The sequence below is a fragment of the Dermacentor albipictus genome, chromosome 7, assembly GCF_038994185.2.
Source record: "Dermacentor albipictus isolate Rhodes 1998 colony chromosome 7, USDA_Dalb.pri_finalv2, whole genome shotgun sequence".
NCBI lineage: Eukaryota > Metazoa > Arthropoda > Arachnida > Ixodida > Ixodidae > Dermacentor > Dermacentor albipictus.
This window is the reverse complement of record NC_091827.1, coordinates 78,168,973-78,186,634: the sequence shown is the minus strand read 5'-3', so window position 1 is coordinate 78,186,634 and position 17,662 is coordinate 78,168,973. Positions and strand designations below refer to the sequence as shown.

The window sequence follows — 17,662 nt, the reverse complement described above, 5'->3', positions numbered from 1 at the left end:
ACACACATATATATATATATATATATATATATATATATATATATATATATATATATATATATATATATATATATATATATATATATGTGTGTGTGTGTGTGTGTGTGTGTGTGTGTGTGTGTGTGTGTGTGTGTGTGTGTGTGCAGAGAGAGAGAGAGAGTGATACATAGATAGATAGTAAAAACAGAGTATCGGGCGAAGACTCACTCACGGGTGGCAGGCGACTCCTCCGTCTATCCACCTCTACCGGCAACACAGTGCGTCTGTTAGCATATTATATTTGATTGCGTGAAATGACATTATCGAGAAAGCAAGGTGGAGTAAGCAACTGTCCCATCAATTCAAACCATTTCTGTATTTGCCCAGGTTGGAAGCCTCGTCGCACGCTCGTGTTTTGCAGCTGGGGCGCCGAAGAGTTTGGTCTCATCGGATCCCAGGAATGGGCCGAGGTAAGGCATCGTTCACGAAAATCGAGTGTCCCTATACTCTCAACAAGAAAAGTACAAACGCCGTAGTAATGACTGCAAGCACGTTGACTTTCACGCCGCGTGCTGACGTTCTCAGAATCGATAGGTAGCGTTAGCAAAAAGAGGAATGTTGATATGCAGTGATTTAAGCATTTGCTGTCTTGTTCAAAGTCCTTGACGTTCTGCATTTCCTCTGGCTGTAGTGTAATACGTGGTCATGGACCGCATTATAATGAAGCTCCCACCGTTCCCGTGAATGTTGCCTAAACACGATTCTTGAAGAAATGGTTGTGCAAGTGTTGGTTTATGGCGTTATGTCAAAATTGCAGAGTTTTCCTAATGCATCCAGAGCAGCGTACGGCCTTTGTCGGATGTAACTTAACCTGAGCCGACATATATGTTCTTTTGTGTGCTTGCAGATTAAATACCTGATTCTTTTGCATTGTAACAATAGCTTATAGTATGGCCTCCAAAGTTGGCCGGCGAAGCGCGCGCATCCCCATCTCGGAGGCCTTGCTTATAGCAGTGAGTGACGTATATCAACAGTGGCCTAACAAGGGATATTACAACGAAGAGCCGGCGTTTCCACAGGAGGACTTGCCTTCTACAATCCAAGAACTTCTCAATTCAAACCTGAGGTATCAGTTGTGCGACAGCTGTTAGCCACTTCAAGAATCCATATTTCTGCGAATCTGTCTTCTTTGTATGCCACTTACTGTATGACGAGCGGTCTATGAATCATCGCTTCACAGGAAATCGCTACGGGTTGTTTTGTGCAATCTCAAAGCTTCGCCGAGCTTAACTAAAGCACTTCTGCTCTACGCAGCAACATCGCGTGCAGCTGAGTCATCAAGCGGTGGCGTACTTGAACGTGGACATCGCCGTTCAGGGAAACGGCACTCTGGAAGTGTCTGCCAGTCCCTTGCTGGCCCATTTGATCTGGCAATCATCTAAAAAGGTACGGCGGAAAGCATCAGCAGCCACACGATGAGCCTTTTGGTAGCCGGCATGGCTAGGTTATTATGTGTCTGGCACCTTTTGGTATTAAATTCTGGCATGTGGCAAGCCAAAGGCAGCTTCTTAAGAGCCGTGTATTCTTAAACAAGAAAGGCGCGGAACTTTGACCTCATGAGCACGTTTAAACAATAAAACTGACGTAACTTCTCGACGAAAGCGGGTAGGCTTGTCACAACCTCAGCTGCACAATGCTAAAAGTCGATTGTTGTTTGATTTTGTCATTTTTCACAGCGTTTCTGAGAAACAACATCCGCTTCTCTTTGTCACTCACATCCTGGCAAGGAGTTCGCCAATCGCAAGGCCAGAAATATTGGTTGAAACCCTTGAAACCCTTGCACCTAGGCTCATCCCTTTCCTCATTTTGTTTACATGGGTACAGCTACGAGGGCGAAAATGTCTGATGAAAATTGGTTATCACTGATCTGTTACTGATAATATGACGTCATCAAGCATCATATGTTTCTAGATATCACAGTGTCCTATACTAGTGAGCAATCATTTTCACAAATCGACAGGTAGACCGTAAGTTTTCCGGTTTTGTTTTCTACAGCATCACGCTGTGTTTATTGCGTAGGTTCCGAATCCGGACAAGGACGAAGTCGCGCACGGGAGGGCGTCGGTGTTCGACACCTGGCTTGTGAACTCGCCGTCGTACAACAATCCTGACACCGAGCCAAGGTACGCACATATGCGAAAATTTACATCTACTGCGGATTCTAAGCACTTGCAAAAGAAAAGAAAGCGTGTGAAATGCATGCCATTCCTATAAAAAGTGCTCTGTGGTCCTTCGTTTAGGTCAACTTACTACGTGAACTTTTTTCGCTTTAAGATTTGACCTAGAAACGTTGGTTGACAACATACTTACAATTATTTATTACTGGGCATCATTCTGGCGTCAACCAAGCGGTTCTTGGCCATTCAACGAGTCATGCAACATTGAATTTTGCTGTAATGAGACTCAGAACTTTCTTCGCAAAGAGAAAACGAAGATGCTAGGACGGGATAGAATGGGTGCGTCGGCCTCGATACATGTAAAGCGGTTTGGTGATTTCACATTGCTCACTTTCAGCTACATTTGTGGAGCGTAAGTGCACTTCGCCACGAGCATGAGAGCTATCTGTATAATTATTATAACACATGTACCTTCAAATATAATATAGGTTTTAATTAAAAACACGCATGAGCGTCGTGCCCTTCACAGCGTCAATTGCGCTTTTGTTTTGCAAGACATAGGAAGCAGTAACTGCTTTGTCGAGGCGAGAATAACGTGAGCAGGAAATTTCTAATTAAGCAGTTGGTCTTCTCAGAAAAGCAGGACCGATCAAAAATAAAATATCTCCTTAAACCTACGACAGAATATACTGTATTCAGTGCGCTATGGGCACCCTTTTTCGAATAGTAGCGAACGCCTAATTCTCTTCCCGGCTTATTACCACACAATTTTGTTTCATTAGTTCTGGAATTTTTGACCGTAGCATGTTCAATTTATGCTCGGCCTGCCTTGAAACTTTCTGTTACGAAAATTCATGAATAATAAAAAGCCAGTAACAGTTATCTTCGTGACTTACACTCTTATAACGGTTGCACCCTTTGGGGTGTATATTTTTCCCATTACAATAATGGTCGTCCGCCTTGCTTGCGTTTCCTTGCGTCATTTTGTGTTCACACATATGTCAAATTTGTCAGCAATGACGGCTGCAACATTTGGCTGCTGCAACACCCTTTTGTAGTGCTTACGCACTGACCTGAAGCTCAATCGGTATAATGCTTTATTCAGGTTCCTAGATCTGGCATCGGACAGTGACTACGCGCCGTTCTTCCACGAACTTGGCATTCCTTGCGTGGACGTTCGGTACGCCTGCCGTAACCAGGTAGGTGAGGTGGTTCTCATTACTAAGCAATACGCGAATACGCAAATACTTGAAAACTTGAGTACAATTTAGTTCGTGTTTCTTATTCGATCTTGATTGATTCGATAACATAAAATTCAAATTTTGCTAATGCTTACTTAGGCCAAGTAATACGCGGTGACTATATGTTTCATACTTTAGGACAAAACACAGGCGGCCAGTTTATAGGGAGCGTTTTTGGTCAGAGGCACCGGTCTTTCATGCAGCTAGCACGCTTGTGTGCTCATTAATTTTCTGGGCGGTAACTTGAAGTTATACGATTATCTCAAGGTCTATTTCAAATTTCAAGCTCATTTTAGATTTCATGTCTTGGCTAAGCCGGGTCACACTGGATCGATCCAACGTTTTTTTTTGTATATTTAGTAGTGCATAACTCATTCATTTCTGTTATTGTCATATTATTGCAAGAGACGTTATCACAGTTTACTTGTTCTGCATTTACAAGCTGCCCATTTGCCAGAGATATTGGTCAGCAACAGCATTGCCTGTATTGAAGATAAATGTGCCGTGTTCGGCATATGAATTCTGAGTTTCCGTTATACAAAAATATATAGTATAATACTGCGAACAATATTTCTTGAGCTTATTATTAACCTTTTATTTTATTTCAGAGCTTCGACTCTTGCCTGCCGCTTTACCACACCATCTACGAGACGGAAATGGCTTACAAGATGGTCGACAAGGAATTTTCGGTAAATGTCAAAGTTGTTGCGCACAGTAAGCTACTGGATAGTAGGGACTCTTTCTTAAAGAAATGTGCTTGTGACAGCAAGGATCTCAGCGTGAATTTTCTCGACATGTTGAAACGTTGCCGTTGTGCTCATGTTTTCCGAAAGTGGTGCCTCACGTAACTTTGTAGGTACGTGGTGATGCGAGTCAGGCGACCTTTCCTCGAGTGGAGGGCAGAGCTCTGTCATAAGCTCTGACTCAGAAGCTTCATTCAAAACCAAAATCTTGTCCACAGTTTTTCCTATAAACAGGTATATGCAGTTCCTGATACGTTATCCTGCCCTGCTACACCGGCGCTGCCTCTACAAGTTATTTGGCAGCTAAGAAAAAGTAGAAGATCTGCAGTTCGTTACCACAGTTGAGACAATCATGCTTTTTTTATTATTATTTCTGTTCCAGCCGCATAGGGAGCGTTTCAGAAAATGCGTTCGACGATCCCCATGGATAGCGAAGATATATATTTGTTAGTTTTCTTCGGGACTACTCTTGCAGAAGCGGCAGACATATTAAATAGAGTCGTGGTAGTAATTAAAGCACTAATGAAAAATTTAAGCAAATTAGCTTTTGAAGCAGAAAGGACAGACGGCCGAGCATAATTAACGGAAGACCTGGAGCACTGCCTCATATGAGCCGATAGCCGCTTGCAGATTTGTAACAAATTGACGCTGGTAAGTTTTGTGTGAGGATTGACTCCAGCTCATTGCGTCCCCAAAACCGAAACCGAATCGTCGATTAGCCCAACTGCCACGCCCTTCGGAGACGCCCGATTTGTATGTCGCAGTGCCAGCCACTACAATGCCATAAACTAAACCTTGCAGCTGTCTGTAGCGCCACGCTAGCTGAGTGCTGCTATCGCTGACCCGTAAGAATTCGTCCTATTCAGACTGCGCTTCATTTGCACAATTCAAGATCAGAGCAAGTGCTCGATAGCCGGAAGCATGCGGTGTGGCTAGAATGTCTCCGTACATTCATTCTCAAGTACTTACCGGCCAGTTCCGTCTCCCAATACCTGACTGCATTAATTGTTTTTGTTTGTTTGTTTTGTTTTGCTTTTCTCCGTATGTGCCGGCCAGTTCCTTCGGGCCGTCACGCAGCTGCTGGCGTCGGCCGCGCACTTACTGGCGGTGCCGGCGCTGCTGCCCCACACGGTTCGTCCGTACGCAGCGGCACTCAACGAGAGCCTGGCCGAGCTGCGGGTGCTGTACGCCACGCACATCGAGGACCAACGGATCGACGTGGGTGCGTGGGGCATGCGAAACGCGATGCAATGTCCGACGCGTAGGAAGAGTGGGGCAAAGGAATGGCTGGGCCGCTTCTACCTACGGGAACGTGCTAAGAAACGAAAAATGGGGGAGAGCGAGAAGTGCCAACTGTGGCAACTTCACAAGAACGGGAGATACATAAAGCGGTGCTATTCTTTATTCTTGTCTCCCGTATTCGTCTTGCGCGTTTTTGCAAGTAACTTGGAATGCGCGACGGAGGGGCGCTATGCTTCTTGCATAGAAGTTTGCGTAAAATGCCTGTTGTTTAGCAACGTTCAAATATTCTTGGTGGTTCAAGATCAAAACACAAGCAACGGCGCTTTGAGAGCCCCCTTAATAAGGTTCGCATCCTTGAAAAACGTTGCAAAAAAAAAAGAGCGCGTCTAGGATCGCTTTTTTGTACTTTGACTAACCGGACGCCAGCGGTATATGGACGTTGTAAAGCTAGACGTCCTGTTATCACTTGATGTTACGTGCACGCCTTATAGTGCAACACGTTAGGTGATAAGCGCTAATATTTGGAGCTCTGCGCTCCAAGTATTAACGTCAGGAAATTTACCATAAAAAATACGCATAAGATTTTGAAAAGCCGGAATCAGCAGCAAACAATCCGCTAGATAATGAAAAACCGTTCTTTAAGACCTAAAGGTCGAATGGTGATTGATTTATGGCGATACGCTAACGTGCCTCTTACTTCTTTGTCAGAAATTGGGCTTACTTTTTTTCAAAAGAGTATGTACTTGCATGCTTTCCCCTTTCATTTAGAAAAATCCCAACAGCTCAAAGTGATCGTGACGTTGTGTCGCAAATATGTTCATAAAACCTGGTACAAATAAATACGTATACAAATGTATTGTGGCATCCACGCAAATAGCTTTCTCTCCATGCGAGTTAAAAACCCACCACCGTAAACGCTCAACCTTGTCGGAAACAAGGTTCCCACTCAATATGCAGTGCGCTGCATGCGCTATAATGCAAAATGCCAACATTGTCACACTATTTTACAATTTGTAACGATGGTTGCTATATATGAATATTTATAACTACGTATTTGAATGAACTTGTCATGACTCACTGGCTGACATATAGCATAATTATATAAAGCGGCACAATAAAGAAGGCTAAGAAGAGTCGGTGACAAATCTAAAGCAGAAAGAAAAGCGAAGCCGCGCAGATGTATACGATGAGAAGGAGTGGGCAGAACCATAAATTTTTATGCAATAATTATTAGAGGGAACTCTGGCGCAGCTATCGTTCAGCCACCATGGGAACGGGAACAATGGGAAGTACATCGATTTGCCTGATCTTCATACTTGTAGCTTTGTTTATTGCACTTTATCTGTCTTCATTGTCCTAAATTTCAAAGCGATCTATATACTTTCCGAAGTGTAGAATTCTCCGTGAACACGCACACTCGCTAGTAAGTGCAGGTGCTCAACCTGTCGAGGTGGCCAAATCGAAACGCGCCAAGTGTCTCAACACGCTGACTTGACCGCAACAAATTCATAAAGCCGTTCTATGTCGCCTGTCGATGCATGCACCCGTGGCGTAGTGGTTTTAATATCGAGCTCCTGTGCAAGAGGTCGTCTGCTCGAATCATGCTGTCGGACAGTTTTTCGTTTCCTTTCCTTTCATTTATTCAACCTTAAGGGCCCGAAGGCATTACATAAGAGGGGGCGTACATCAAAGTTTCACAGCTCCATAAGAAAATAATGTAAGGAAGTGCACATTGATTGTAATAGGTACAAAAAGAAGAAACAGGAACATATAATAAAAATGATGTTTATTTAATTGTTTATTACACAGTACTATCTTGCAAATCACCAACTTACAAAGTTGCGGAGCCGATTTAAGCCAGAACGACGAAGTTGTGGCAAATCCGATGTTGGCTGAACCGCCCCCATTGCAGCTCCCGTAGACACTAGTGCCAGCGTCCGCTCTAGGAATTATTGTAAGGAACCCTGTCGGCAGAAGATTGCTAAGAACTTCCGCTAAGCGAAAAGCCATACCTGTGCGAAATGTTCGAGGCTTATCACAGCATTATTGACTCCCGACTACAAGCGCCACCCGTGCACCGTCAATACCTGTCGTTATTGACGCTAGGAAAGCGCATCGAATTACCTAATGTTATTTATCCAAAATAGAAACTATATCAGAATACATGCCCTTTTCTTGCCACGGTAATCTAGAAGTACAGTGTTTCTGTTTCGATGGCGGTTTCTGATTCGCTAGGGTGGGAACTGTTTATCTTCCTGGAAAGGTGCTCGACGCAAGTATGGCTGGCCAAGGTTAGTTACCGCTTCTTGATTTGTCATTCTGGTTCGCTACCCACCGCAGGGCCACTAGTGTCAGCCGTGGAAAGCTTCTCGAGGGCCGCCGATGCTGTCGAGCAGGAGAGGCACCAGAGCAAAAGTTTCAGGTAAGGAGGCGAATCCCTGCTTCAAGTATCATTCCGGTTGAGGCTAAATTGCAATTTTCCTTATCTTTCAATGTGTGTGCTTGTGTGTGGCGAGAAATGTTGAGTTTCTTTGTTGTAATTGTACATCGTAGAGTCGCACAAAATTACATTGCTATTTCAGACCTGCCAGCTATCACACTGAGAGATGCACTATATCTAAGCAAAACGGAGTAAAGTTTAGTGAAAATAAAAGAAAGCTATTCACCTCTTTTAAATATTCACTGATTATTTGGCTGGCACGTTCTGGACAGTCACTCTGCTCTATAGTAGCAGCTAGAGTTATCTACAACACAGACAAGCTGAAACGTTCATGAAGTTTACTCATGATATATTTATGTAATGGTGGCTAAATTTTCATTCGCAGTTAGACATTGTCCCCTTACTATAGCGCGTGGTAGTGCTACAGGTAGGGTCGAATAATCAAGTGTGACTGCATTTGAATTTCTTTGGAATCAGTGTTGCCCAAAGCTGGATGAATATCAAAGATAGTGAAATTACTGGTGTCATTACGGCAATCGTAAACAAGCTCTCAATATTGGGGATCTTATGATAGCGTTCTCATTCATAAAAAGTGTGCAGGCATGCTGTTTTTATACGTGTGTAAAGATGTTTATTGAGCGAGTCCAACAAACGGGCGGTAGCTCGGAACAGTGAGCGCGGAGAGCAAGATGGTGGTCTTCGAACGCCGGTCTCGTGACCTCTGTTCTTGATGATGATCGGTATGCCATTCTCCTCCTTGCTTCATTACAATTGCCCCCGTCGAGAAAGGTGGAGCCATCCTGGCGATCTAACAGGTGGGTACAAGAGGGTCGAAGTACGGCTTGAGGCGGTTTACGTGAACAACATCACGTCCACGTCGACGACGGTCGCCTTGCAGCGTAAGAGGCTCAATGACATAGTTTACGGGGGAAGTACGCTCGACGATGCGGTAGGGACCATGATAATTTGGGAGCAGTTTGGACGACAAGCCAGGGGCGCAGGGTGGTACAAGCAGCCACACAAGTGCTCCAGGAGCGAATGTTGCGGCCGGAGAGTGATCATCATCGCGGGCGTTTTTCTGGCGTTGTTGGTCGGCTGTAGTAAAGCGCTTGGCTAGTTGTCGGCAATCTTCAGCGTAACGGGCCGCTGCTGACACGGGCGTGCACTCTGAGGTATCTGGTGCGTATGGCAGCAACGTGTCGATAGTGTGCGTCGGCTGGCGACCGTACAAAAGGAAGAAGGGGGAAAACCCGGTTGTGACTTGCGTAGCGGTGTTATACGCGTATGTCGCAAATGGGAGAACCAGGTCCCAGTTTGATTGATCAGATGCAACATGTGTCGCAAGCATGTCGCCCAGAGTCCGATTAAACCGCTAAGTGAGACCGTTCGTCTGAGGGTGGTAGGCAGTACACGTCCGATGTACAATTTTGCACTGGTGGAGAAGTGCTTGAATTGCATCGGAGAGAAATACGCGGCCACGGTCACTGAGGAGTTCGCGAGGAGGACCATGCCGAAGCACAAAACGCCTCAGGATGAAAGAGGCGACGTCCTGTGCTGTCGCCGTGGGAAGAGCAGCGGTTTCGGCGTATCGTGTAAGGTGGTCGACAGCAATGATAGCCCATCGGTTTCCGGCCGTGGTCAAAGGTAAAGGTCCATAAAGGTCAATTCCAACGCGGTCGAATGGGCGTTCTGGGCATGGAAGGGGCTGCAATGAACCTGCGGCAGGATGCGGTGGTTTTTTTCGTCGCTGACACTCGTGGCAGCCGCGAATGAACTTGCGGACAAAGCGAAACATTCCGCGCCAGTAGTACCTTTTCCGTAAGCGTTCATAGGTCTTGAAGACACCACCGTGAGCACACTGCGGGTCGGAGTGAAAGGAAGCGCAGATTGTAGAGCGAAGCGTTCGAGGGATAACTAGGAGCCACTTCCTACCATCTGGCGAGTAGTTGCGCCGGTACAAGAGGCCATCACGGATGCTGAAGTGCGAAGCTTGGCGTCGCAGAGTTCGAGTGGTCGAAAGAGTGGGTGCCCCGGATAAAATGTCAAGAAGCGAAGCGATCCAGGGATCGTGGCGCTGTGCAGAGGAGACGGTGGCGACGTCAAGAGCTGACAATGGAAGGTCTATAGTGGATATGGACGCAGTTTCGGTGGATAGTGGTGACCGCGACAGTGCATCAGCATCGGCATGCTTGCGTCCGGAACGATATATAACGCGGATGTCAAACTCTTGAAGTCGAAGAGCCCAGCGGGCAAGGCGACCTGACGGATCCTTCAACGAAGACAACCAACATAATGCATGATGGTCCGTAACTACATCAAACGTGCGGCCATATAAGTAAGGGCGGAACTTGACAAGCGCCCAGACTATTGCCAAGCATTCTTTCTCGGTGACGCTATAGTTTGATTCAGCCTTGGTGAGCGTTCTGCTGGCGTATGCGACGACATACTCTGCGAACCCAGGCTTTCGTTGCGCGAGAACAGCACCGAGGCCGACACCGCTGGCGTCTGTGTGCACCTCAGTTGCGGCCGTAGGATCGTAGTGGCGCAGTATAGGTGGTGACGTCAGGAGACGGCGAAGGGTGGAGAAGGCTTGGTCACACTCAGAAGACCATGACGAGATATTGGAGGCGCTGCTTAGTAGTTGGGTCAAAGGCGCAATTATAGAGGCGAAGTTGCGCACAAACCGACGAAAGTAGGAACATAACCCTATGAAGCTTCGTAACTGCTTTAGAGTCGTCGGTTTGGGGAAGTCAGTCACGGCACGTAATTTAGCTGGGTCCGGAAGCACACCATCCTTTGATACAACGTGACCAAGAATTGTAAGTTTTCGCGCAGCAAAACGGCACTTCTTGAGATTTAGTTGCAGCTGAGCGGTTTTCAGACACGTCAGGACATGGTTGAGGCGTTCTAGATGGGTTGCGAAATCTGGCGCAAAGACAACAATGTCGTCGAGATAGCAGAGACACATGTGCCACTTCAAACCCCGCAGAACCGAGTCCATCATGCGTTCGAAGGTGGCAGGCGCATTGCAGAGGCCGAAGGGCATGACATTGAATTCATATAGACCGTCAGGCGTGACGAAGGCTGTCTTTGAACGGTCGGCCTCTGCTAAAGGTACCTGCCAATACCCGGGACGCAAATCTAACGACGAAAAAAAACTCGGCACCTTGTAGGCAATCAAGGGCATCGTCAATTCTGGGTAAAGGGTACACGTCTTTTCGAGTGACCTTGTTTAGGCGCCGGTAATCCACGCAGAAGCGAATCGATCCATCCTTTTTTTTAACGAGAACCACAGGGGATGCCCACGGGCTTTGTGAAGGGCGAATAACGTCGCGTTTAAGCATATCGTCAACCTGGTCGGTAATAACTTGACGTTCCGCGGTGGAGACGCGGTAAGGGCGTTGTCGCACTGGCGAGTTGGAGCCGTTGTCGATGTTGTGAACAATGGTAGAAGTTCGGCCAAGGGCACGTTGGACAACATCGAAGGAGTCGCGGAACTGGTAGAGCAGCTGGAGAAGAGCAGTGCGTTCAAATGGGGACAGTCCGTCTGCGATGGACGAATCGAATAGGTCAGCAGCTGGAACATCAGAAGGGGTAAGAGCACTGATGACGTCGAGGTCGCGTCGAGCTGAATCTTGCTGCACGGAAAAAATTTGGCCGACATCAATGGGTTGCACGCATCCAAGGGATTCACCTTTAAGCAGTCTGATGGGATATGGAAGAGGATTTGTGAGGCAGAGAGCGCTTGTTCCATTCGAAATAGAGAGGGTCGAATAAGGCAAAAGAAGTGGCTTCCGATTTAGAAGAAGGCATGATGGTTCAAAGAATGCAGCTTCATCACATATGCTGTTGCAGAATACGGGGAGCAAAACAGCTGCTGTCGGCGGAATTTCTGTGTCTTCTGTGACGACTATTTTGTGTGCGGCTTGATGAGCGGGGTAGTAGGACTCGTCACACAAGGGGAAGAGCTCAAGTTCAGATCTGGCACAATCAATAACGGCGTGATTATACGATAGAAAGTCCCAGCCAAGTATAATGTCGTGCGAGCAAGAGGAAAGGACGATAAGCTCGACAATGTAGTGTTCTTTAGCTATAATAAGTCGAGCAGTGCAGGCAGCTATAGGCCGAACAGGGTCTCCATTCGCTGTACGTAAGGGCATCATCTCAAGAGGCGCGGTCACCTTCCGAAGCTTGCGGCAAAGTGTGGCGTCTATAACAGAAACGGCAGCACCGGTATCGACAAGAGCATATGCACGGATGCCTTCTACGAAAACTTCGACAATATTCGACGGCAAAGTTCGAGGACTTGAGCATTTCGACAGCGCAGTTCTTGCCTCACGAACTGCGGAGGCTAGTTTCCCTCATTTTCAGGGGCTGGTCGACGACGCATGGGCGACAAGGAGCGGCGACGGGGTGAAGGTGAGCGACGAGACGTGGGTTGCGGATAGTCACGTGAAGACGTGCTTGGTTGGGGACCCGGATCTTCATAACGAGAGCGGGGACGATCTATGTAGTTCGGTGAACGGGCGTCTGAATATCCTGGCGCGCGACGGCGGCAGAATCGGGCGATATGACCAGGGCCACCGCACGCAAAACAGATCGGCCGGTTGTCGCGCGTTCGCCAGGGATTTGCAGGGATGGGAGCAGACCATGTCACGGACGGCTGAATCGGGGCTGCAGCATACGACACACCATGGGGTGGTGAGGGCTGTTGAAGCTGCTGCCGCTTTACTACCTCAGCGTAACTAAGAGGCGCGGCGACAGGTTGCTGCTGAATGGGCACCGGCATGGCCTCGGAAATCTGCTCTTGAATGACGTGTCGAAGCACGGGAGCCAACGGGATTGGTCGCTGCAGTTGCTGCTGTTGTGGGAGCTCCTGACGCTGAGCAAACGGCAGGAGAGACAACTGACGGGCCACCTCCTCACGCACAAATTCTTTCATTTGTGCGATAAGGTATGGCTGGGCAGGCATGATGTCCAGTGCAGCGAGCGGTTGATTGTACGTCTGAGATGAACGTCGGGTGAGAGCCCGCTGCCTTCTCAACTCGTCGTAGCTGTGGCACAGAGTTACCACTTCAGACACTGTGCCAGGAGACTTCGCAAGAAGCATCTGAAAGACATCGTCGTCGACGCCCTTCATGATGTGCTGTATTTTGGCACTTTCGCTCATTGAGGCATCGGCGCGCCTGCAGAGATCGAGTACGTCCTCAATATAGGCGGTAAATGTTTCATTCGGTTCCTGTGCCCGTGTGCGCAGCCGTTGCTCGGCGCGTAACTTCCGCACGGCAGGGCGACCGAAAACGGCAGATATTGCCTCCTTGAAAGCAGACCAGTTTTCAAATTCCGATTCGTGGTTCGTATACCACAGCTTCGCCACGCCAGCCAAGTAAAAGTTCGCGGTACTCAACTTAGTAGCGTCTTCCCACTTGTTAGGTCCACTAACTTTTTCGTAGGACGACAGCCAGTCCTCGACGTCCTGGTCTTCCGTACCCGAAAATACCGGGGGGTCTCGCTGGCGAACGGGGCCGGGACAAACGGCGGCCGGGAGAGGTGGCGGCTGTTGGGCTGCGTCAGCTTGCATGGTCGAGTGCAACGTGCGGGATCGGAGTTCCAGGGTGCCGACGATGTGCGTACCCAGCACGATCCACCAAATGTAAAGATGTTTATTGAGCGAGTCCAACAAACGGGCGGTAGCTCGGAACAGTGAGCGCGGAGAGCAAGATGGTGGTCTTCGAACGCCGGTCTCGTGACCTCTGTTCTTGATGATGATCGGTATGCCATTCTCCTCCTTGCTTCATTACACGTGTATTGTCGTATCACCTCGTGTTCGTACGGGGTGATAACGGCAATAACTCAGGCGCAAGGTAATATTAGCAGCGGACCGAGGCAATTGTCAGTTCTCAGCATTTTCACTAGTACCAAAACTATCGTGTCGACACTTCTGAGAACTACAGGCGCACACGCTAGAAATGCGACATCGAGTCATGTAGCAGCGTAGTGGTCGTAATTTAGTAGTACAGCGGGAATGTCACGCCGTCGCCTAGTTGATAGTGGCACCCTTACGATGTCTCTTGGAGCGGCGTTGAGAGCCAGGGAGTGCCACGCGTTAGAATTGCTTCTATCTTTAATGGAGATGTGTGACAGCTGCGCTGATCTTTTCGCACTGATTCTGTAATGTTGCGTAGGTCTGCTAGAAACATTTTTTTCTGAAACACACCATCGTCTCACAATTTTCTTCCCAAGGTAATTTTCCCCAACGCTGCAACACCGAAGAGGCTGGGTTAAGCCTCTTCGCCCCCGATGCCATGCCAAATGTAGAGCCAAGCATCATTAGCGAAACAGACTGCCAAGATTGTGAAGGATACTGAGCAATAGGGCAATATTACAATGCGCACCTCACTACGCGTACAGCAGTGGCTGTAAACGATAAATGCAGTGTGGTCATTTGGGCAAATTTTTTGCTACATCTCGCTGATTATTTGCTTGTTTGACGACCAAAATGCGCTTCTAACGGATAGCCAAGCTTTTTAGCAGACCCGAGATCAAGATTTTCTTTCCTCAATTTGAGCAGAGTCGCGGGAATATTGAGCAGTTTATAACGCCTGTAAACAGCAACATCTTTCGCTCCAGCGGAATCATAGCTGTAATTTAAATTTTCTCTCGGCGTTGGAGAACATTAGGCGTCTTTCATAAAGTACTCGGGAAACAATTTGTAGTTTTAGCAAACAAATGTTTTAGATCTGCTTTTCTTGCATTTGTGGCGTCACACGACCACATAAGCTATTCTAGCAGCCCTTCGAAGTGCCTGCTGGCTAAAATCGAAATCAAATGCAGTGAAGATTCGAGGTTTTCTAAAATACATTTTTCACAACTACAGTTTTGTTTTGGTTGGGATGGCCTGCTTTTAGCTTATAGGAAATTATAACACTAACCCGTGAGTTATTTTCCGCAGGCCGTGTAACTGAACTGGATTGTTGTGTTAGCAGAAACATGTCTATAAATAGTGTCAACACTCAATTTTTGTTATCTCGATACATCCCCAGGCGTCTCCAATCCTGTGCGCATGGCCCTTTAACATCGCGTCATATAAAACAACACGGGCTTCCATCGATATGTTCTCCTTTATTCTGCGCTTATGTCGTGCACGCTTTCGTGTCATTCCGTTGGCTTTTTCAACTCTTTTCGATGTGTGAGACATTACCAGATGTTCGGCTTTTAGTTTTGTTGTCAGCGCCTCAAGCATGACCCGTCGGCAGAAAAGGATGCCAGAAAACAGATACATTTGGCTGAATTCTTACTGGGAACGGCGGAAGCAAGAAAGAAAAACTAGCTGCTGTTGTCTTTAGTGCATACTGACCAGTACCGCATTGCACACAACTCGGAGCAAGGAATTCATAAGCAAGCGTGCGCGAACGCTGTGGCAGTCGAAGAGGATGACGACAGATCTGCCAAATAGATGAATAAGGATTAAGGATTTGCGCTAGTCACTTTAGCATGGAATACCAACTAGTCCGGTGTCACACCCTGATTAAGAAGAGTCTGCGCGGCTGGCTACAGAAGTAATCCGTTACAAAGTTCATGTAAATTGTGAAACAATTTTCCGGAAATACGACTAACTGACCTGATCGAATTAAGACAAAAACTTCGTAGAATTTCGAATGACTATTGCACTTGCTGTGACACGCGATACGCCCCCGGAAACAAGAATGCTTTGAGCGTAGTTTTTTAAAGTGCAGCGCCTGTTATAATTGCCGAAAATATGATGGAACGTTTTCCTTCATGTGTAGAAGCAAAGGTCCGTCCGTGGTGTACAAGTTGCCGATAACTTGTGCAGGCTTTGTCTCGCGCCAGTTTGTGTGGTATTTATGCGCAACAACTTTATTTTTTTTTCTCACAGAAGTGCAAAGAAGCGCAAGTCTTTTCCCATGACCATTTAAGTACTGCGGTACTGGGTGCCTAATATAGCCTTCCATGCGGGCTTTATCAAATTTTATGCGAGGTGTGGCGTGCTTCCAATGATCTCTTGCGCGCAGCATTTCCTAGGCGCAAAGCACACACAGTTTGCATGTTTTCTAGTGGAATGCGTCATGTAGCAAGCTGCATGCGCGTGTTAAATATATTTCGAAATCTTTATTCTTTTCTTAGAGGCATAAACAACAAGCTGATGCTTTTGGAACGAGTGTTCATCGACAGTCCAGGCGTTCTTGCAGGGAACATGTACAGGTGAGATGTCGTAGCAATTGTATAAGTTTTACTGTTTCGAGATTAGGTGATTTGTGATCCCTTCAGGAGCCCAGCCGTAGTTATGTTGAAAATAATGCATGACGCAAACCGACAAGTTCCGTTAAAACATTCGTTTCCATGCTTCCGGAGCCGAAGGCTGCAGCAAAAATGCGTGATAACTACGGCGTCTTGGCCTCGGGCGCGCGGGAAACCATCCAGTGTATGTCGCAGTCAAAGTGTATGGCACCTAATTTCATGGAGCGAATGAGGTATTCCGCAGCAGCCCGAAAAGCTTCTCATTTATGCCAACTAACAAATAGGAGCAATTAATTATTGCAAACCGCCTGTGAATGCGCTGTATATGACTTGGAGCGTGCAGTAAACAGTCTTGCTTGTGCCAGAGGATTGAATTTTACCCTCATATATCTTTTCAATTCAAGTAAATATGGATAGCAGAAACGATGCAATTGAAACAGCCGAGTGTGTTGATTGGAATGGTATGCATTTAAACAAATATTTAAATTTAGGTAACTGCTTGGAGAACAATTCTGAGAAAATTCAGGAAAGCATAGATTACCTTGGTACGGTCACCGAAAAGAACGATGATTATGTGCTCAATTATAGAATCATGTCAATAACATATATTCAATAATGCCAGTCATTCTTTTGGACATCCAGTTTTCTTCATTGTTGCTCGCGATTTGTTTGTTTTAACTCCGCGAGGTCAACTCCTATCGACCTCACATCACGCGTTTCTGCGCTTAGTGCAAAACGTGCCAAATGAATATCAACTGTAGTAAACAGTCGTGATGTCATTTAGCAATAGACAGAACCCCCTCTCATTTTATTATTCTCTGGATCAAACTTTCAAGAGTGTCTCAATATAACTACTGAGATATCATTATAACAGAACAGCTTTCTTTTTCTAAGCACATCGAATAGGTAAACGGGAAAGCTCTAAAAAATTAAGTTATTTGCGCCGCACTTTAGCTAAAACCCCTCGCCATAGTAACCTGCTATTATATGAAATGTTTATTCGCCCTGTTCTAGAATACTCATCTGTCATATGGTTTCCATATAGACACTGTGAAATAAGCTATCCGTTTCAGCGAAAATCTTCCCGCTTCATTTGCCAAAATTACAGCCGCAGTTTCTCACCAACACATGGTCAACAATCTCTGAACATTTAATCATTACCTCACTTCAAGGCATTGAAGCCTTAGAACATTTATATACAGTTAATAACTCTGCCTCTGGTCTTTCAGATTATAACTATATCGCATTTACTAACGAAAGTTGTACCAGTAGCTCCCACGCCTTCAACATAACACCTATTTTCGCTCGTACTAACAGATTCAACGTGTCTGCACGCCTTGTCCCTTCTTTGCCTTACGCATTCAAATACATTTTTCCCACATATATTTGAGCTTTAGGATTCTCTACCCGGTAACTTTCATTCTATATCACCAAAAGATTTTATAGCTTCCACTTGTAAGCACTTCGCTGATATGTAAAACGCTTCTTTTTAATCTCTCATTTTTTTGTATATGTACATGTTTTTATTGTAGGATGAATAGTAATGTATAATGTCCCCACTCCTGCTATAGCCTTATATTG

The 17,662-nt window shown here is 46.4% G+C and overlaps 1 protein-coding gene across 4 annotated transcripts in view; it reads left to right on the top strand.

Annotated features, from left to right (window-relative positions):
• The window catches only part of LOC135899058 (N-acetylated-alpha-linked acidic dipeptidase 2-like), an 84,895-nt gene that overhangs the window by 49,931 nt on the left and 17,302 nt on the right, over nucleotides 1-17,662 (top strand). For all 4 annotated transcript variants that reach the window (XR_010563515.2, XM_065428303.1, XM_065428302.2 and 1 more), the window contains exons 11-18: nucleotides 367-449; nucleotides 1,294-1,425; nucleotides 2,059-2,162; nucleotides 3,262-3,355; nucleotides 4,006-4,086; nucleotides 5,197-5,362; nucleotides 7,723-7,804; nucleotides 15,968-16,045. Coding sequence is in view for 3 of the 4 variants with exons in the window: in XM_065428303.1 (XP_065284375.1) it covers nucleotides 367-449; nucleotides 1,294-1,425; nucleotides 2,059-2,162; nucleotides 3,262-3,355; nucleotides 4,006-4,086; nucleotides 5,197-5,362; nucleotides 7,723-7,804; nucleotides 15,968-16,045 (820 nt within the window). In the remaining variant the exon portion in view is untranslated. The remainder of the gene's footprint in view (nucleotides 1-366; nucleotides 450-1,293; nucleotides 1,426-2,058; nucleotides 2,163-3,261; nucleotides 3,356-4,005; nucleotides 4,087-5,196; nucleotides 5,363-7,722; nucleotides 7,805-15,967; nucleotides 16,046-17,662) is intronic.